Raw genomic sequence first — 21248 nt, 5'->3', positions numbered from 1 at the left:
CACACACACACACACACACACACACACACACACACAGTTCACAAATGGTGGAGCTTAGAGGCATACACATATCTGCAAAGTATGTCACCAGGTGCAATCCATCTTCATACCTTCTCTCCCACAACCTTTAAACAGAAAAAAACACTTTTCACAGAAAGGAAGGAAGCTCAGTTCTTTCCAACAAGTAAAATGTATCAAGCAAGTAGAATCAACACATCTGATTCTGTTATCTTACATCTCAATAGCTGTCTCCGTGAAGTTGCCAAACCAGTCATGGAGAGTCATAAAATACTGACCCACAAAGCGCACACTACCGTACGCTGCCGCCAAGGACACTGATAGCGGAAGCCAAAACATAGTCTGCTCCCAACCCTTTTCCCTCACTACCTCCTCCTTCTTTTGTGCCTCTGCTTTCTTCACAACCTGGAAAAAACGCTTGGAGTTTTCCAGACACACTCGTGCAAACTCAACAGAAGGAATTCCAAGACCATCAGCAAGAAGCTCCGCCAAAACTGGAATGATGAGAGGAGTGGTTTTTGACTTGTGGCTTTTACTTTCATTGAACCAGTGCATTGCTTTATCAGAGTAGTTTGATTTCGTCACGTGCTGTGCGACTCGCTCAACATCTTGCTGTGATATTTTTTCGACGAATAGTGGGTTATCTTCCGTGTTATAGGCGTTGGATGCCACGAGGAGGTAATCGCGCTGCCAGGGTTTGGCTGAACGGAGCCAGAGGAAGAAAAGGGAATGGTTGTATGACAGTTGCCTGAACATTCTCCCTGCAAATACAAAAAAATCCTTTGCTTCACAATAACAATACACAATTAATTCTATGTATGTTCAACTCTGAAAAATATCCAGATCCATGGAGTAAGGTTTCATGAACACAAATTAGCGCCTCTATTGGGGCATAAATAAATATCATTCAATTTAAAAAATGAACATTACAGGGACATCTGTAGCATAACACTCATAATTAGCTGCTGCTTATTCACTGCACCAAATATCCTGCTCAGCAGAAATGCAGATCTACAGAAAGTAAATAGTTCGTTGAGGCAGAATGATTATTATGTTAAATATATCTCGATTGATGTCACAAGCCATGCATGGAGGGCAAAACATGGGTATGAAAAGGTCAGTTATATTATCGAAGCTCACCGATTAAGCCCCGTAATTCTCAGCACACCATGGCCACTATCTGTTCTCATCAGAACCGCTAATGTGTGCGCCATTGCGGCAGTTTGCCCTCCAAGCCACTGGTAAAAGTAGGTACTCGGGAAAGGTGGATATTATATACGGCAGGACCCCCTCCCCTTCTCCTAGTAGCATTTGAGCAATGTTACAGATTATTATCACATCAGCATTAAAAAGGAGGTGCAAGAGGAGAATCTGACTACACACAGCCACTCACACACACACACACACACACAAACATACACACACACATACGTGCACACTCCTTTTACCTGTGACAACAATGTAGAAGCCTTCTTGTACGTAGAGGTTGAAATCACACTTTTCTGGAGTTTCTGAGCGTATGGCTACAGGAGGCAAACGACCTTGGTAGTCTTTCAAGAGGTCAAGGACACGGGACTGTGCACCTCGCTCCATTACCAAGAGGGGCTTTTTAATCCGACACGCCAGCTCCACCTAGCAACAAACATCAGATAACCATAACAACAATGTTGAGTACCAGGAGGAGAAGAACGGCAACAATGAACCTCCCCCACCATCCCCCCCCCCCCCTCCCTTCTTTTTGAGACCTCCGAAAATCAGAGAAAGTCAGGTCTTAAAAAGGAGGGAGTCTTAAAATGGGGGTAATTTTACAGAGGCTATGAACCGAAAGTCTGAAAAATCAAGGTCTTAAAAAGGAGGGAGTCTTAACTGTAAAGTTTTAAACAAATGGTGAAAGCATCACACTGAGGTCATTAGGTGATACAGACTGGAGCCCCCCACACACACACACACACTTTAGGACACCCACCTAAGCCATCCCTTCCCAACTCACCCCATTTAAGACTTCCACCTTTTAAGATTCTTCTTCAAATTCGTGTGTGCACGCTGTCCTTGTGTTGGTGAGTACAGAATTCTTTTGTTTTTCAACTTTGTTCATCTCGCACCCACAGTCATTTTGTTGTTTAGATTTCATTGTGTTTGTCAATTTACCTACAATTTCAAGAATACAGCTTTTTTGACCTTCCGATTCAGTACAGTACTTACAAAACATACAGACTCTTCAGGGTCCTGTCTACCGTACTTTTGGATGCAAAGTCTGGGCTGAGATGCCCAGAATAATGTACAGTTGTAGAAACCTATACGTACTTGTTTAGACATAAAAAAAAAATCTAAATAAAAAGAAAACACACCAGTAACCAGGTTAGCTACGTTTATATTTCGGCACGTTACTGCCTTCTTCGGGATGGTAAGCTTATCTTATAAAATTATTTAAAAATTCTATCAGTATTAAACATAAATATTTCTGGTGGTGTCTGCCTTTTCTTTTCTTTTCCTTTTGCCTTCTTTTCATTTCTTTGTTTATTTAGTTGTTGTTACATGTATTTTTGTTTGGGGGGGAGGTTGCTTGCTCTTTGGTTTCTTCATATTTTTATCGTAAATTTCAGGACCTAGGTTTGAATCCCGTTACCTGTATTTTGAAAAGTTTGACCTGCTCCTCGATGTTAGTTTTGTCTCTAACAAGGTCAAGGCCACATTCTCCGATGGCTACACATGCCGGGTGTTTGGACAGTTCCTCCATCGTCTCCAGTTTTTCCGCTTTCCACGCCTCTGTTAGATCGGGATGATAACCTGAACATGCCAACACAAGATTAATTAATTAACACAATTTTTACATTTAGTCAAGTTTTGACTAAATGTGTTAACATAGAGGGGGAATCGAGACGAGGGTCGTGGTGTGTGTTTGTGTGTGTGTGTGTGTCTGTGCGTGTGTGTGTGTGTGTGTAGAGCGATTCAGACCAAACTACTGGACCGATCTTTATGAAATTTGACATGAGAGTTCCTGGGAATGATATCCCTGGAAGTTTTTTTTATTTTTTTCGATAAATACTTTTGATGACGTCATATCCGGCTTTTTGTAAAAGTTGAGGCGGCACTGTCACACCCTCATTTTTCAATCAAATTGATTGAAATTTTTGTAAAGCAATCTTCGACGAAGGCCGAACTTCGGTATTGCATTTCAGCTTGGTGGCTTAAAAATTAATTAATGACTTTGGTCATTAAAAATCTGAAAATGGTAATAATTTTTGTTTATATAAAACGATCCAAATTTACGTTCATCAGTTCTTATTCTACATCATTTCCTGATTCCAAAAACATATAAATATGTTATATTTGGATTAAAAACAAGCTCTGAAAATTAAAAATATAAAAATTATGATCAAAATTAAATTTCCGAAATCGATTTAAAAACAATTTCATCTTATTCCTTGTCGGTTCCTGATTCCAAAAACATATAGATATGATATGTTTGGATTAAAAACACGCTCAGAAAGTTAAAACAAAGAGAGGTACAGAAAAGCGTGCTATGCAGCACAGCAAAACCACTACCGCGCTGAACAGGCTCGTCAGTTTCACTCCGTTATGCACAAGCGGCGGACTACGGTCATTGTGAAAAAATGCAGTGCGTTCAGTTTCATTCTGTGAGTTCCACAGCTTGACTACATGTAGTAATTTCGTCTTACGCGACTTGTTTTTTCTTTTTAAACGCATTTTATATCTGGACATGATGGGTGCAATGGCCTAGAGGATAAGACGCCAGTCTCCTAAGCGGAAGATCGTGGCTTCGAATCCTGGCCACAGCCGGTGGGTTAAGGGTGGAGATTTTTACGATCTCCCACGTCAAATTATGTGCAGACCTGCTCGTGCCTTATCCCCCTTCGTGTGTACACGCAAGCACAAGACCAAAAAAGTGTGCACAGAAAAAATCCTGTAATCCATGTCAGAGTTCGGTGGGTTTATAGAAACACAAAAATACCAAACATGCAACCCAGGAAAGCAGCATATGGCTGCCTAAATGGCGGGGTAAAAACAAAAAAACCAGACAGTGATCAGAATAGTGGCTCAGTCACAGAAACCTGTACGTACTTGTTTAGACATACACAAATCTGTAAATATTAAAATATTTATTTCTGGTAAAATAATGGTATGCTTACATGTGCTGAAATCCACATGACATCTATAGGCTTATACATTTGTCAATTAGTACGCAAAATGGTAATCAATTCAAAGATGACACTCACCGCTCACCGACACCACATCGCTTACTTCATGAACCGTTCACACCAACACACTTACCGACAGAAAATCCCAGAAAATCAGGGTGTCGCGCGACCAGCGCTTTAGCTTTCTCTGCATTCTTGATGGAACTTCCCTTCAGTACAAGTCTCTGGACTCCTGTCCATAAAAAAGCCCAAATACATGTAAAAAGACAGTACAACACACAAACACACAAACACACACACACACACACACACACACACAGAAGTGCACAAATGCATGCACGCACACACAGACACGTACACACAAACTAGTACATGCACGCCCATTGGGAGAACAATTGAGTCATACCGAGACCATTAAGTGCATACGTACCTAGCGTATGAAAACGAATCCAGTATTTTTTGTCGATCTCTTCATGCACTGCTTTGTCTGTCGCGTTTTCTACAGCAGGTATTAATAGTCCCACTGTAGAACTGCTGTCACCCACACACATGCACGCACACAGCCCATGACATTTTGTTTAGACTTCTCTTTCGCAGGTTTCAGCTACGAAGTAAAAGACTCAATCTGAGACATTTGACCCCCTCTAACATATTCTGATGGGACATACAATAATTATAGTCGAAAATGAAGAAGCTAAATGGAGCAATGTTGTTTATCTGAGCTTTAGTTCTGACATTCATTTTTTTGGAATTATGAAATCCTTTTTTCCCATCGGAATGAGCTTATGTATATGTTGAAACAGTTTGCATTTCTGTCTTTTTCTTTCCTTTCGTTTTTTCATGTACCCCCGTGACGTTTCTTGAATAAATCCTTTGCCTTGCCTTGCCTGGTTACTATATTGCAAACTGTGCATAAGGTGGCACAGTTCTAATTAACACACTAACACTCACCGGCTTCAACTGCTTTCTTCAACAAGCAGTGAACGGTCTCTTTAGTTTCCACGTTTTCTTGGATTCCTGTTCCACAGTCGATAGCGGCGTAACAGAACTGTTCCCCTCCTTCAACCTTGATCTTACTCCAGTCGTAGAAACCACATTCAACAACCCCGTCTTCTTCAGTCTCGGTGGTTTCACTGCTGTCAGTTTCAACGGCAAGATCAGTGGCCCAGTGGTTTGTTCCAATGACGGAAACGCGACTCCCAGTGGAGGTGAGGATCCATCGTGCAGAGCGCAACTTTTGGCCCCCTGCATACCATTCCAAAACCTTAAGCTTGCTTCCCGTGAAAGTACTAGACAAAAAGACAACAAAAAAAGAGAGAAGACAAAAAGGATGCTTAGTTTATTATAGATATTGTAAAACAAAACATTGATACAAATAATAAAATACAAAAGACATCCTTGTCTTGTGAGTAAAATCTCTTTTGCTTTTTAATTTTTTGTCTCACCAACAATCATTTAAAAAAAAAAAATTCTTTTTTTTTAAGAGTTCACAAGTACGATGACCTAATGCAGTGTTGTTCCCAGCCTCAGAGGACTTTCTTTCTTTCTTTATTTGGTGTTTAACGTCGTTTTCAACCACGAAGGTTATATCGCGACAGGGAAAGGGGGGAGAGGAGATAGAGCCACTTGTCAATTGTTTCTTGTTCACAAAAGCATTAATCAAAAATTTGCTCCAGGGGCTTGCAACGTAGTACAATATATTACCTTACTGGGAGAATGCAAGTTTCCAGTACAAAGGACTTAACATTTCTTACATACTGCTTGACTAAAATCTTTCCAAAAATGGACTATATTCTATACAAGAAACACTTAACAAGGGTAAAAGGAGAAACAGAATCCGTTAGTCGCCTCTTACGACATGCTGGGGAGCATCGGGTAAATTCTTCCCCCTTACCCGCGGGGGGTCCTCAGAGAACAAAAGATCAGTTGGATCTCAAAATATGAATAGGTCCATATGGTTTTGTCCACTTGGTAGGAAGACTGATGGTTAAAAGACCTCTTACATGTCAAAACAGGGTCTTAAAAATGGAGGAAGTCTTAAATTGGGGGTCTGGGCGGGGATGTAGCTCAGTCGGTAGCGCGCTGGATTTGTATCCAGTTGGCCGCTGTCAGCATGAGTTCGTCCCCACGTTCGGCGACAAGATTTATTTCTCAGAGTCAACTTTGTGTGCAGACTCTCCTCGGTGTCCGAACACCCCCGTGTGTACACGCAAGCACAAGACCAAGTGCGCACGAAAAAGATCCTGTAATCCATGTCTAAATGGCGGGGTAAAAAACGTTCATACACGTAAAATTCCACTCGTGCAAAAAACACGAGTGTACGTGGGAGTTTCAGCCCACGAACGCAGAAGAAGAAAAAAAAATTGGGGTCTTAAAAGTGGGGTTCCACAGTTCTGCAACCTACCTATTGTTTTTGGCCAAGCAAGCAGCCTTGAGTGCCCTAGGCACACTGACAGCGGCATACAAGGGATGCTTGCTCTTCAACGCTCTGTACAAGAAGACCACCTCAAGACGTCGCCAAGAAAACTCGGTGCCGTGAACCAAATGCTCAGCTAGAACTTTTGGTGTCGCCTTGCCTACATTCTCTGGAGAAAACAACAACAACAACAGACTGCAATCATGACCATGGGAACTCTACAGTTCAGATTTGAAGCAAACACAGTGCTGCCAGTCAGGGGGTTGGAAGGGGGGGGGGACAACTGTGAGACTGTCTTAAATTATGTCCCTTCATGACAGGGCTATATTAGTCACCACCACCACCACCCACAACAACAACATCAACAACAACATATCTGAATATGAACTATTTATATGTTACAGTTTAGTTCCATTAACCACAACAACAACAACCATGAGACTTGTCTCCAGATGTCCCTTCATGACAAGGCTATTAGTAAAGTATGTTGAATGTGAGAGATCAATGAACAACAGAGAGCATTCTTTCCGAAGTCTTGAGAGATGCAATTCAATCATGAGATTTGACACCAAGAGTCATTAACCAATGATGATGTTAGCCATGTTAGCATTCGGCCGATCAAAGATTACAGAGACAGTCTTGCCTCCTGGCTGACCCTGTGATTTTCGTTTCTCTGTAAAGTCACAATTCTTCTCACCCTCTGACAATATAAAAGGTAGTATAATTTAATCTGCCTTGCAGAGAATCAGTTTGAAAGAACAATAATTACCAATGCAGAGAACTTCTCTGAATGAAGAAGCCATATGCCGTGAAAACTGCTGATTATCCTTCACTTCTTTTCACCAAGGACCAAAGCAGGTAAAAGCACAAGAATATGTGTTCTCTTTGCTTCTCGGCATCAACTGTAATCAAATGGTCGAGAGAAAAGAAGTACATGTATACTCCATGTATAGGTCCCTGATGTATCAGAAGAAAAAAAAAATGCTACAAACATAAAAACTTGGTTATACATACTAGTACATTGTATAAACTTTCCACATGGGTTAACATTTTGTAAAGTGTACAGGGTGGGCCATAAAAAGTGTTCACATTTTGTTTTGCAATAACTGAGATAGAAATTATTATTTTACAACATGTTTCATTCCACATAGACTACAATGTTAAAGATTTGTATGCACAAAATCTTATCAAAATCTATGCATTTTCAGAGTCACAGAGTCAATAGTTTTTTGTTGTTGTTTTTTTTCATTTTCATTACTTTATTGTCCCATCGCTGGGAAATTCGGGTCGCTTCCTCCCAGTGGAAAGCTAGCAGCAACGGAGTCGCGCTACCCAGGTGTCTGCGTGTTTAGGTGTATTCAGCCACCTGCACTTATGGCAGAATGACCAAGGTCTTTTACGTGCCATTGTGATGACACGGGGGTGGGACATGGCTTCCGTCTCTGGGTCTGCACATAAAGTTGACCCGTGTCCGTCCCGGCCCGAATTCGAACCTGCGACCTTCCGATCACAAGTCCAGTGCTCTACCAACTGAGCTACCGGGCCCCCTGATGATGTGCTCAATCCATGCTCCGCGTTGTTGAATGACAGCTGCAAGACGAACGTTGAAGTTGTCTGCGATCTGCTGGCCGATGTGAATGCGTGATGTATTGTGTAAAAAAATTCCATCTCACACGGCATAAATAAATCCCTGCACCTTGAATATGTGCGCGATATAAATTGCATAAAAAAAATTTTTTTTAAATAAATCCCTGCGCTTAGAAACGGAATACGCGCGATATAAGCCTCATATTGATTGATTGATAAAGACAAGTTGTGGAAGCAGAGTAAAAGAGTATCTAAACATTCTTCTTTATTTTGTCCAATCAAGGACAAAAAGCATCTGTATAAATTTTGAAGATCACGATTCTATTCTCAATTCATAATTCTTTGAACAGAAAGTAACTAACAATATCCCATTCCTAGTATGTCTGTAATTTCATGTAAAGTTTAGAACAACAAGTAACATTTAACGTAAAAGTTGTAGAGGGTGACCTACCAGATTACAATTTCTACAAAAGTATCAAACCGCTGCGACTGTGTTAATGACTTCTCATGGCATGTTCACATATTCAGAAACATAACACATAAGATACCGCTTGCAACTTTCATATACGCTGTGCAACAACTTGCATGCACACTGTGCAATACTACTTTCGCTTTCTGCATTCTCTCCCTTCTGGGGCCAATGCGCATGTGTGAGTCATAAGAGGATATCCGCTTAGGCCGAAGAATGATGTTTCCGTTTACAGCGGGGCATAGTCGACAACGTGGCTAAATTCTAATTTATCTTTTTAGTTTGAATTTACAAGCTAGTAGAAGTGGTTTTAAGCTATTCATTATTTTCAGGTAGGTTTCAAGGTTATATTTTTCTGCTCTAAGTATGTGAATGTGTTCTGTAACAGTTGATAAAGTTGACGTCAGTGCCGGCTCTTGTATCAACATGGCCGCTGCCAGTTGCTGAACGTTTCTGGGGAAGCTTACACAGCTGATATCACTTGTAAACCATTCGCGTTCGTATTGAAATTGGACTAACTTGCACATTCTTTCGTTTCCTGTATGTTGGAATTTCAACTATATTTCAACTTATGCTTATTTTTGTCCTATTTCGTCCAGGTGGGGAGGGCATTTTCACGCTGAAGACCTATTGGAAGTTCTAATTCTACACCTAGCTTTCTGAAAAGCCTCTGCAGAAATAACGAAACATGGTTGTTCTGGACGGAAAAGACGATTCGCCTTCACAGCCAAGTGCGGTTGTGAGATTCTTTAAACGAATCGACCAGGTAATAGGCATACATGTCTGTGTGTGTGTGTGTGTGTGTGTGTGTACTTCAGACATAACCGAAGTCTTAATTTACTCATGAATTATTTAATAGAGTGTCTCTGTAGAGTGTATCTATTGAGGTCTAACGAATGACGTCTCACAACGTGCGTGGTCGTCCTTGGCGGTCAAGAAAGCCACCGCGATCATTGCGCAGACGACACTTCCAGACCGCCAGTATTTTTGTGCGCATCACGTGCTCCACATAAAGCGGCCGGAAACGAAGCAATTGGAAAACCTGGATTCTAGGTTGATAAACTCGATGGCTATACATACAATTTGAGTGTATACAGATTTCTTTGGCTGTGTATGAGTATGTGATGGCAATGAGTATGAGATGTCTTAAATTGTAACAATGTGTACTTTAGGGTTCAGGGTTAGAAAACAAATGAATGTAACTTAGTAAGCATTCGAAATGAAGACGACAACAGTAATGAAAGTTATGTGGAATGAACACTAAGATTAAGAAGAAAATGTTCCATTTTAATGGACAATAATTGAATAAAAGTGTTGTTATCGTTGAATGTTATTATTATTAAAGTTTGACTGGTGCCTGTGTGTTTCAGCTTCATCAACATTACTTGGATCGTGCTACTCCATATACTACTGGGAGATGGGTCTTTTTTGCTTGTGTCAGTGTTGCATACTTACTGCGTGTCTACTTTCTTCAGGTAAGTTTGTGTTTTCAGGGTAAGCTGTAATCTGGATTTCAAACAATCTAAAACCCAACCTCAGTCGTGTGTGTGTGCGCGCATGTGTGTGTCTTAATTACTTAGTGCTTCGGTGGCAAAAACTAAAAGAACATTCATATCAGGAAACAGCAGCGTCTGCATCGTAATTTTGGATGATGTATTCATGGTTAGAGAGTCTTGTCTGAGAATCTTGCGGATACAGTTTTGATGCAATGTTGTATACAGTAATACACACATACAAATAATATACATATATATATCACATGCGCACACCTTGCATTCAGTTTCTGAGACTAGTAGATTGTTTAATATGTAAACAAATGTATGGAACACTACAAGTACAACATCCTGTCACACATAGTTGGGATTAATCTTTCAGTTTCAGAGCTAATACAACTATAAGTTTAGTGTGGGGCCTCAATCATCTTTCAGAGCTGATATATAGTGATATTTGTTTGTTCGTTCATGGGCTGAAACTCCCACGGCTTTTACGTGTATGACCGTTTTTACCCCGCCATTTAGGCAGCCATACGCCGCTTTCGGAGGAAGCATGCTGGGTATTTTTGTGTTTCAATAACCCATCAAACTCTGACATGGATTACATGATCTTTTTCGTGCGCACTTGGTCTTGTGCTTGCGTGTACACACGGGGGGTGTTCGGACACCGAGGAGAGTGTGCACACAAAGTTGACTCTGAGAAATAAATCTCTCGCCGAACGTGGGGACGCACTCACGCTGACAGCGGCATAAATCCAGCGCGCTACCGACTGAGCTACATCCCCGCCCTATATATAGTGATATAGCTCTTTCTCACTTCTAGTCAAGTACGAGTTATCTTTCCATGCTCTTCAACGAAGGAGAAACGCTGGGTTAGTTCCGGTATCTTCTACATCATGGCGTCTGCACTGAAAGAAAGCTCGCTCAGAGTGTGTGGTGGTGGAAAGCAGTACTGTGTCATTTGCCATAACTATCGTGGAAAAATTATTGAAGGAAGAGTTGTCAGGCTACATAAACTTCCAACAAACAAGCAACTGAAAAGAGCTTGGGAGCAGCGCCTACGTGTTACTCTTTCTTTTAGAAAATGACAAGATTTTGTGCAACTTGACAGAGTGACTTTCTCGTCTAGTTAATCAGATGGGTATTATTTGTTCATGTACATAAAAGTGTAAAAGAATGTTGTTGTACAACATACTTCCTTCAATCATTAGTGCATTTTGCTCTTGTCTGTGTGAAACAGTAACAGGCACATGAGCTGTAAGAAGGACTGCCGTGTCTCAGTATGACTGTAGTCTCTAGTGTCACTATAAATCTCAGTCATTGACTCTGTGTATGTCACTCATTGATGCTTACATTCCCAATGCATGGAAGACAGAAATTATAAAACTAGTATGCATGAAAACTGATGCTGGTTTGTACTCCAAATTTTTGTATCCAGTTAAAATATCAGGCATGAAAACTGAAAAAAAAAAATACTGAAAACAAAATTCGAAGGCGCGTAGCGCCAAGTTTCGCAGGCGCAAGCGCCAAGACTTCTAGGGAGGTCCGGGGGCATGCCCCCCCGGAATTTTTTTTTCAAGGGTGCAATTTGGTGCAATCTGGGGCTATCTGAGCCTTAAAATTGGATTCAAACATGGCCCCAAAACTATTTTACTATAACTATGACTAGGAAAAAAAAAAAAATTAACAAAAAAAAAATTACAAAAAAAAAGGGAAAAAAAAGGAAAAATACGGAAAATAAAAAAAATACGGTTTATTTTTTTCAAAAATACGGAAAATACGGAAAATACGGAGAATTTTCATGCCTGAATATGTCTGAGAAGTTGAACGCAAACCAACCAGGTGTGAGCGTGTGTTGTAAGGAGTGCACTATTTTGTAACGTGGGATTATGTACATGAAATTATAAATAGGGTTTGTGTGGTGTGTATCTATGCTTTTTATGTTTTTAAGGGAAAAATATTTATTACCTGTGTGTGATTACATTTTGTTTTTTATTCACAGCTGGCTGAAATATTTGCCGAGGAACGACAATGCAGTGTATTATATAATTATATATGTATTCAAAGAATAAAGACATGATGAATCTGAAGCTTGATGAATGACTTGTTTTACAGATAATCACACACACTTCAACAGACGCAGTTGATACAGTTTGGGTTTTATTTATCTAAAACATATACAAACAATAGCAGTTTAACAAAGTTGGTAAACAATGTAAAGTAAAACAACTGAAGTAACATTAAAGAGCCATGAACTGGTAATGTGAAACTGCTCTTAGGCTAATGTCAGATGGAGCTCGCAAAACACGAAACAAAAGCCGAACAAAAGCAAAACATGGTGCTTTTGTGTGTTGTTTTGCTTTTGTTCGGCTTTTGTTTCGTGTTTTGCGAGCTCCGTCTGACATTAGCCTTAGACAACACGCACATCCAGTTAACAACAATAAATGCATGACTACCAAGCATCAAAAGGACTCACTGATTCACGCACAAATTCCGCGTGTGCTCAATAATTATTGATAACATTTAACACATAGGCTACAAGTTCGTGACACTGACAGTCGAAGTGGTCTGTCAAATGCTAACTTGAATCATTTGTTTCCACAGCATTATCGATAGCATCCTTGCCATCTTTTCGCAGCTGAAACGTGCCTCTTGCTCTGCGCACTAATTCTTCTTTTTTTCCACTGACAAGTTGGCCATGTTTCCGAAGAAAATCGTTCAATTCTTTCACGTTCATGCGCTCGACTGCCGCCTCTATCTTAACCGGAACTTACCGAACCAAAGGGACGAAACTCGTGCACACCTCCGGCCTCGCTAGTGAGAAAGAGCTATAAGATTTTAAGTTTTGTAGTTAGTTAGTTAGTTAGTAAGTTAACTGTTGCTTTTAGGTCCAGCGGACTGTTCAGGCCAAATCAGGACCCCACTAGTTTAACATAGCACAAATTTAAATTAAACCAATTTTAAAAAACAAAGTCAGGAACAAGTTTTGTAGTTGGACCTATAGTTCATTGCTTTTTCAGTTTCTCTATTTATCATTCTTAACTTTCTATGTGTGCTTATTGTTTTTGTTTCAGGGCTGGTACATCGTAACATACGCCCTGGGGATCTACCTGCTAAATCTTTTCATCGCCTTCCTGACACCCAAGATCGACCCTGCCGTCATGGACGACAGCGATGGTCAGTGGAAACTTGAATTACCGATACATATTGGCGCACACAGAAATATATATAAAGTTTGGATTTCGTCATACATAAGCATGTCTCAAAGAAGAAACAAACAAGAAGGGCAAAGCCCATACGACTCACATGCTTTACACATTTTTCCTACCAAAATACATGTGACCTTGACCCAAGGTCAAGGTCATCCAAGGTCATGCAACACAAAGCTGTTAATTCAAGACATAGGAAGTACAATGGTGCTTATTGGCTCTTTCTACCATGAGATAAGTTCACTTTTAGTGGTTCACTACCTTATTTTGGTCACATTTCATAAGGGTCAAAGTGACCTTGACCTTGATTATATGTGACCAAATGTGTCTCATGATGAAAGCATAACATGTGCCCCACATAATTTTTAAGTTTGAAACAGTTATCTTCCATAGTTCAGGGTCAAGGTCACTTCAAAATATGTATACAATCCAACTTTGAAGAGCTCCTGTGACCTTGACCTTGAAGCAAGGTAAACCAAACTGGTATCAAAAGATGGGGCTTACTTTGCCCTATATATCATATATAGGTGAGGTATTCAATCTCAAAAACTTCAGAGAAAATGGGAAAAATGGGAAAAATAGCTGTTTTTTAGACAACATTTATGGCCCCTGCGACCTTGACCTTGAAGCAAGGTCAAGATGCTATGTATGTTTTTTGGGGCCTTGTCATCATACACCATCTTGCCAAATTTGGTACTGATAGACTGAATAGTGTCCAAGAAATATCCAACGTTAAAGTTTTCCGGACGTCCGGACGGACGGACGGACGGACGACTCGGGTGAGTACATAGACTCACTTTTGCTTCGCATGTGAGTCAAAAACTACAGCTGACACGTTTTCAAGAAGAGGATTCTTCTTTCAAGAAGTTTGTGTCCAATGTTTGTGATCTGTGCTGTCTAATTCACAATATTGATTGCAGATACATACAATCAATCGCAGTGATGAGATTCTTGATTGAGAGCGTCTAATTTGAAAAGCATCCGGCACTTTTGTTGTCTCGGTTGCATTGAATACAGACCTGAATTTTTTTTTTAAAGTATGTGTGTATGTTTTAATTTGCTTATGTGAATATCAGGGGAGTTTTTTGCTTGAAGGGAGAATTAATAGTTGTTGTCATATGTTTTCAGAAGATGGGCCTTCATTACCAACAAAATCAAATGAGGAATTTCGTCCATTTATGAGGAGATTACCTGAATTTAAATTTTGGTAAGCATGAAGTTTAAGTCTCTACTTTACATCTCAAACTTTTAGTTTGTTTTTGGATGTGTGCAGTTTTCCCTCGATGTTCAAACTCAAAGGGCGAATATAGCAAGGGACAATGTGCAAATGTAAAATAGGCTCATGTTCGTTGTTAATTGCTTTCCTCCAAATGAGCTCGCAGAAACACTGTCAAAATGACTGATCATGATTCATCTGTGCAGTACCAGTTCAAGAATTGTTTTCAAATAATTTCATTGGTGATGACAATTCTTGAATCAACAGGTATTGTCCATAAATAATGACTAAGTTTGGTTGTTATGTAAATCTGTCTGATTGACCAATGTAAAGAGGTCTTCAATTCTTTGAAAACCATGACTAGATTCTTTGTTCTTGTGTGTTCAATTCTTTGGAAACCATGACCAGATTCTTTGTTCTTGTTCACAGGTACTCGGCCGCAAAAGCAGTTGTAATCGGCATGATATGCACCTTTTTTGATGCATTGAACATCCCAGTGTTCTGGCCTATTCTCGTCATGTATTTCATCATCCTCTTTACAATCACAATGAAGCGACAGATACGGGTAAATCTCTCTCTCTCTCTCTCTCTCTCTCTCTCTCTCTCCTCTCACTCAAGTACATAGATTTGTGTATCGATATCATTAACACACACACTCTCTCTCTGTCTCTCTCTCTCTCTCTCTCTCTCTCTCTCTCTGTCGGTTCTGATTACCTCCCATGGATGTGAAAACCTATATAACCGTTTTTACATTTAGTCAAGTTTTGACTAAATGTTTCAACGTAGGGGGCGAATCGAGACAAGGGTGTGGTGTATGTGTGTGCGTGTGTGTGTGTAGAGCGATTCAGACTAAACTGCTGGACCAATCTTTATGAAATTTGACATGAGAGTTCCTGGGAATGATATCCCCGGACGTTTTTTTCTTTTTTTCGATAAATGTCTTTGATGACGTCATATCCGGCTTTTTGTAAAAGTTGAGGCGGCACTGTCACACCCTCATTTTTCAATCAAATTGATTGAAATTTTGGCCAAGCAATCTTCGACGCAGGCCGGACTTCGGTATTGCATTTCAGCTTGGTGGCTTAAAAATTAATTAATGACTTTGGTCATTAAAAATCTGAAAATTGTAAAAAAAAAAAAAAATCTTTATAAAACGATCCAAATTTACGTTAATCTTATTCTTTATCATGTTCTGATTCTAAAAACATATAAATATGTTATATTTGGATTAAAAACAAGCTCTGAAAATTAAAAATATAATAATTATCATCAAAATTAACTTTCCAAAATCGATTTAAAAACAATTTCATCTTATTCCTTGTCGGTTCCTGATTCTAAAAACATATAGATATGATATGTTTGGATTAAAAACACGCTCAGAAAGTTAAAACGAAGAGAAGTACTGTAAAGCGTACTATGAAGCACAGCGCTACCGCGTCAAACAGGCTCGACACTTTCACTGCCTTTTGCACTAGCGGCGGACTACGTTCAGTTTCATTCTGTGAGTTCCACAGCTTGACTAAATGTAGTAATTTCGCCTTACGCGACTTGTTCTTTATTTTTCTCTCTGTTAATTCACCAGTGGCTATGCAACATGTGTTACAGAATTGCACCAGTGTTAGGGTTAAAACATGACCAAATCAAACCAAAAGGTAGCAAACTCCATTGGCTGATGCCATCATTTGAGAAGTTGATTCAATTCAATACAACTTTATTATATGAATTGGAGACAAACAGAAATGTTTCTTTTGGCTCGTGCACAGATATAACATCACATACATCAAAACATATAAATAAACACATAGAATGTGAACCCTGTAAGTGATTTTAGAGGTCATGTTTCTTGATTTTTATATTTAGTCAAGTTTTGACTAAATATTTTAACATCGAGGGGGAATCGAAACGAGGGTCGTGGTGTATGTGTGTGTGTATGTGTGTGTGTGTGTGTGTGCGTGCGTGCGTGCGTGCGTGCGTGTAGAGCGATTCAGACCAAACTACTGGACCGATCTTTATGAAATTTGACATGAGAGTTCCTGGGATTGATATCCCCATACGTTTTTTTCATTTTTTTGATTAATGTCTTTGATGACGTCATATCCGGCTTTTCGTGAAAGTTGAGGCGGCACTGTCACGCCCTCATTTTTCAACCAAATTGGTTGAAATTTTGGTCAAGTAATCTTCGACGAAGCCCGGACTTCGGTATTGCATTTCAGCTTGGTGGCTTAAAAATTAATTAATGACTTTGGTCATTAAAAATCTGAAAATTGTAAAAAAAAAAATTCTTTTATAAAACGATCCAAATTTACGTTTATCTTATTCTCCATCATTTGCTGATTCCAAAAACATATAAATATGTTATATTCGGATTAAAAACAAACTCTGAAAATTAAATATATAAAAATTATTATCAAAATTAAATTGTCGAAATCAATTTAAAAACACTTTCATCTTATTCCTTGTCGGTTCCTGATTCCAAAAACATATAGATATGATATGTTTGGATTAAAAACACGCTCAGAAAGTTAAAACAAAGAGAGGTACAGAAAAGCGTGCTATCCTTCTTAGCGCAACTGCTACCCCGCTCTTCTTGTCAATGTCACTGCCTTTGCCATGAGCGGTGGACTGACAATGAGCTACGAGTATACGGTCTTGCTGAAAAATGGCATTGCGTTCAGTTTCATTCTGTGAGTTCGACAGCTACTTGACTAAATATTGTATTTTCGCCTTACGCGACTTGTTACTTTTAATGATGTTGGTGGAAGGTTTCATTGCTGTCATAACATTCACAAAATGTGGAGTTGTTGTTCCCATAGTACATGTATAACATTGTTAAAATAATGCCAGGTTTGAACTTGAAATTCTAAGGGAAAAAAGAAGTTGTCGATAATGTTTTTATTTTGGTTGCAGCACATGATAAAGTATCGGTAAAACATTGTTAAAATGATGCCAGGTTTGAATTAAAAATTCTAAGAAAGGAAGAGGTTACTGATAATGTTTTCATTTTGATTGCAGCACATGATCAAGTATCGGTACCTGCCTTTCTCACACGGCAAAGCCAAATACAAAGGCAAAGAGGATTCAGGAAAGGTCGTCTCCCATTAGACAGGCGTTGACCGCTGCTCACCAGAGGGTGTTGTGTGTGTGTGATGTCACTGCCCTAGTTTCAACCATGTGCGTGTCATGTATGGGTCATTTTCACTTTATCTGACTCGTACTGTGTGTGTGATGGAAATGGCTTTATGTGCTATATTTTGTTGGATTCTTCTTTTTTTTTCCCAGCAAGGAATGATGGAGCTAACTTTTTTGATAGAAAGGGCTAATTGTGTTAGGTATTTTACTTTTGTAGCAAAAAGTAATGACCCACCTTGCAAAGTGTAACTGCGGGTGTTTGTCCTGGCAGCTTTTATGGATTTAGAAATAAAAATAAAGGTGATTTTATTGTTTTCCTAGGTTGTTGCTTTTATATTTCAAATAAGGTAGCGGTTGTAATTCTAGGTTTCAGTGTCAATTTTAATCACTTCAGAAACGAATACCTAAAGGCAAAATTGATGTGTAACTGAGCCACCTGAACGCATTTCATTTTCATTGGTCTATTTTTTTTTTTTTTACTGAATAAACTGAACATACATGTTTTTTACAGATACTATTTTCACAGATTTCATGGAAAATAAAAACTGTTCATTGATAAACAGCCCATTATTTTTCTTGCCTCTGCTGCTAAACGGGCAGATGCAAGTGTCATTCACATTGATTTAAAAAAAAATTGTTTTAAACTCACAGAGAGATGGAGAGGACTGTCCATCATTGCTGATTGTTGTAGGGCCAGGGTACAGACCTGTGAGCCGTTCTCTTGAATGAGGTTTGTTATGCGTGTGTACCGTGTATGTTGGTGGGGAGTGGGTTATGCTTGCACTGCAGTTTGCATTGGTGTTGAGCAACTGTGATTTCTTGAGAAAACTTACCAGTACCGTTAGGCCTGCTTTATATAACAGACATTGACTTTATGTGAGAATGGACAGCTTCACTGTCTTTTGGTTTCAAGTGTGCTGCCTTCCTTTTGTTCTCTCCCCTTCATTCGGTTTTTTTTTTTTTTTTTTTGGTCAGATGAAAAAGAAAACAGTAGAAAGTACAGAGGGGTGCGTACGCCAATCTTTGGCATTAGTGTTGTAAAGCAGTGTAGGTGTACATGCTGTACAGTGTGACTAAGCTTCTGGTGATACAGTGGAACCCCCCCTTTTAAGACCTTGAAAAATCGGCAAAAATCAGGTCTTAAAATGGAGGTAAATTATGGAGGTTCTGAACAGAATGTCTGAGAAAACAAGGTCTTAAAGTTAAAATGGGGGGTTCCAGTTCCACTGTACCACTCTTTTTGCAAAGGCTGTTTTCTCGGTGGAAACATTCTGATATGATTTCTCTTGGTGCTTTGCAATTTAGTTTTGCTGATTAAGGAAGAAGCTTTTAGAGTTGCTACTACAGTGGAATCCCCCTTTCAAGACATTAAAAAATCGGATAAAATCAGGTCTTATAAATGGAGTTGGGTGTAAATTATCTACTTGACGATTCTTCAAAACTGTTTCACAAAAAGGTAAGCTGTTGATCAATTAAGTTCATTCTTGAAGCCCTCCAAATAAAGTACAGTTCAACTGAAGTACACCATTTGCTTCTTGTCAAGTGAAATGAAATGCTAATGAGAGATGTTCTTAGTTTTGTGGTGTGGATGTGAGACTGAGAGAGTTTGTGGCAAAGCACTATTTATTATAACTAATTGTGAGTCATTAGTATGCATGTACATCATCACATTTGTACATTTTTCAAGGCTGTTTATCACATGTACATATTAGTGTCATTTCATTTGAACTCGCATCAGTTATTCTGCATTGATTGCATCTTATGTATATTTTATATGATTCTGCATCTTTTAAGAGCTAAATCTGTTTCTTGATTATCATTTGCGACGAAAGAGAGCTTACATGAGTGGTTTGGTCTATTTGAATGTGCCCCGTTTCTTCATTTGTATTGACTAGAAAAGGCTGATATTCCAAAATGTGTGGTAGAGTTTTGTGGTAATCCCTAGCTGTAGCTTTGTTAGAGCAGTCGTCGTGTATTTTGTTTGTCTCGTCGTTTGACTGAATTCTTTTTTAGAAATCTGTTCTGAATGTGAGCCTATACACTCGATTCTTTCAGTATGCGTTTATCTCCTTTCTTCTACTTCTTCTGCGTTCCCATATCTTCCTTCTGAAGTTTCTTTCTAATTGTTTTGCTACCGTACTATGGTTTCCTGTACACATTCTGTTAGTTTGTTTGTTGGCTCACGTAAGTGTAGCCTATGCGATGCTAACTTTTGTGTGTCTGTGCGTGCGTGCGTATGTATGTATGTATGTATGTCTGTGGTAGAAACTTTAACATTTGACTGAATACCGAAATACTAATTTTACCTGGTTATTATTCAAGCAACAGCTTCAAAGTATTGAAGCAATGATCAACATTTCATCGGCACGTATGTAGTTAAAGTGTGTATCCAAAGAATACGGGTGGTGGGGGACTGGTTTGTGTGGTGTGTGATATGTAGACCAGGTCAGGGGTCAAGGTGAGGTCAGATCGCGTGAAGGATTGTGGTATAGATACAGTTATCACCGAGCTGCAGTTCGCCGATTCGGAGAAGACGATTTCACATTGTTCGGTTTCGTAGCTCCAGAAAAATAGATAAAGAAGATACCAAAGGAGATTTCCTGCAGGTTAATCTGCATAGCGTGTTTCCAGTGTCTGCGTGAGGAAGCGCTGTCGAAAGCGCAGTGTCGATCTGGCAGTCGTGTCCCCGTAAGTAGGCTACAGACAGACAGATCTAGATCTAGTGTCTCGCACTCTTGCACCGTGTCACCTAATACCTATGCTAATGCTTACTGTGTGTGTGTATGTGTGACGGAGTGATTGAGTTTGTGTTACTGTTTGTCGATTTCTTACGTGAGCCTTGAAGGCTTCGCCTCTTGTTTTTAAAAAGGTTACTGTATTTTGACCTTTTTTGTCCAACTAGCTCTATGTATATTACAAAGACATATACAGGGAATAATTATGTTGCTTTTGCCTGAAACAAATTACTTAGATATTTGCAAAATAAAGCATTCAAACTTTCCTTTCTGCTGTAATTGTGTGTTTTTTTTAACATTCATCAACATTTCTTGGTGTATTTGGTCCCATTCATTTTATTCCTGAGATGCCTGAGAGATTCTATTGTTTTGTAAATGGAAAGGGAAAAGAGGTGCGAGAATCGTTTGTTTGAACCTACACATCAACTTTTCAAAGAAATTTTTTTTTGATAATTGTTTGAGGATCTCCAATGCCTTTCCTATAGGCTTGAAGAAATCAGGTGGCACTTTTGTTTCTTAAAAATCATATAGCTTTCTTCTGTGTGCTTTACATAGTTTATTCCGTTGTTTGTCTTCCTATTTGTATCTGCCACTACTACTTGCTCTTACCTCATTTGTTTACATGTAAAGAAGGAAGATTTTGTGACTCTTTTTTGTTGTAATTTTGCCATATGAATGATAAGGGTGTTTCTGTGTGTTACAATGTTATTACCCAGAAGGAGATACTTTTATCACTGTGTTTTGAATAATCACTGGTACAATGCTGCATTTTGCTGTGTTTTTCTTTGTGGGAGAGAGAGCGAGTGTGTTTCTGTT

General features: G+C 39.3%; 2 protein-coding genes across 3 annotated transcripts; one reads left to right on the top strand and one right to left on the bottom strand.

Moving 5' to 3' along the window:
* Window positions 1-6: 6 nt before the first annotated feature.
* Window positions 7-8774, bottom strand: LOC138978672 (uncharacterized). 2 transcript variants are annotated; one of them, XM_070351463.1, is made up of 8 exons: window positions 8633-8774; window positions 7364-7496; window positions 6583-6763; window positions 5130-5467; window positions 4312-4410; window positions 2645-2805; window positions 1467-1650; window positions 7-779 (listed from the first exon to the last, which is right to left on the bottom strand). In XM_070351463.1, the coding sequence occupies exons 2-8, from the start codon at window positions 7395-7397 to the stop codon at window positions 232-234; spliced, it is 1545 nt and encodes a 514-aa protein (XP_070207564.1). In that variant the 5' UTR covers window positions 7398-7496; window positions 8633-8774; the 3' UTR covers window positions 7-231. The 2 variants fall into 2 exon arrangements, with proteins under 2 accessions (XP_070207564.1, XP_070207565.1); XM_070351464.1 differs by lacking the exon at window positions 8633-8774 and having other exon boundaries at window positions 7364-8625.
* A 66-nt stretch (window positions 8775-8840) lies between these two features.
* On the top strand, window positions 8841-21198 carry LOC138978673 (protein RER1-like). Its single transcript, XM_070351465.1, has 7 exons — window positions 8841-8982; window positions 9250-9416; window positions 10021-10125; window positions 13218-13320; window positions 14481-14559; window positions 14998-15133; window positions 17581-21198. Exons 2-7 carry the CDS (start codon window positions 9339-9341, stop codon window positions 17668-17670), a joined length of 591 nt encoding a protein of 196 aa, XP_070207566.1. The 5' UTR covers window positions 8841-8982; window positions 9250-9338; the 3' UTR covers window positions 17671-21198.
* The last annotated feature ends 50 nt before the right edge of the window (window positions 21199-21248 follow it).

The sequence above is a fragment of the Littorina saxatilis genome, linkage group LG10 (genome assembly GCF_037325665.1).
Source record: "Littorina saxatilis isolate snail1 linkage group LG10, US_GU_Lsax_2.0, whole genome shotgun sequence".
In the NCBI taxonomy this organism is placed as follows: Eukaryota; Metazoa; Mollusca; class Gastropoda; order Littorinimorpha; family Littorinidae; genus Littorina; species Littorina saxatilis.
Note: the sequence above shows the minus strand (reverse complement) of the source record. Positions and strands in the feature narration are given on the sequence as shown.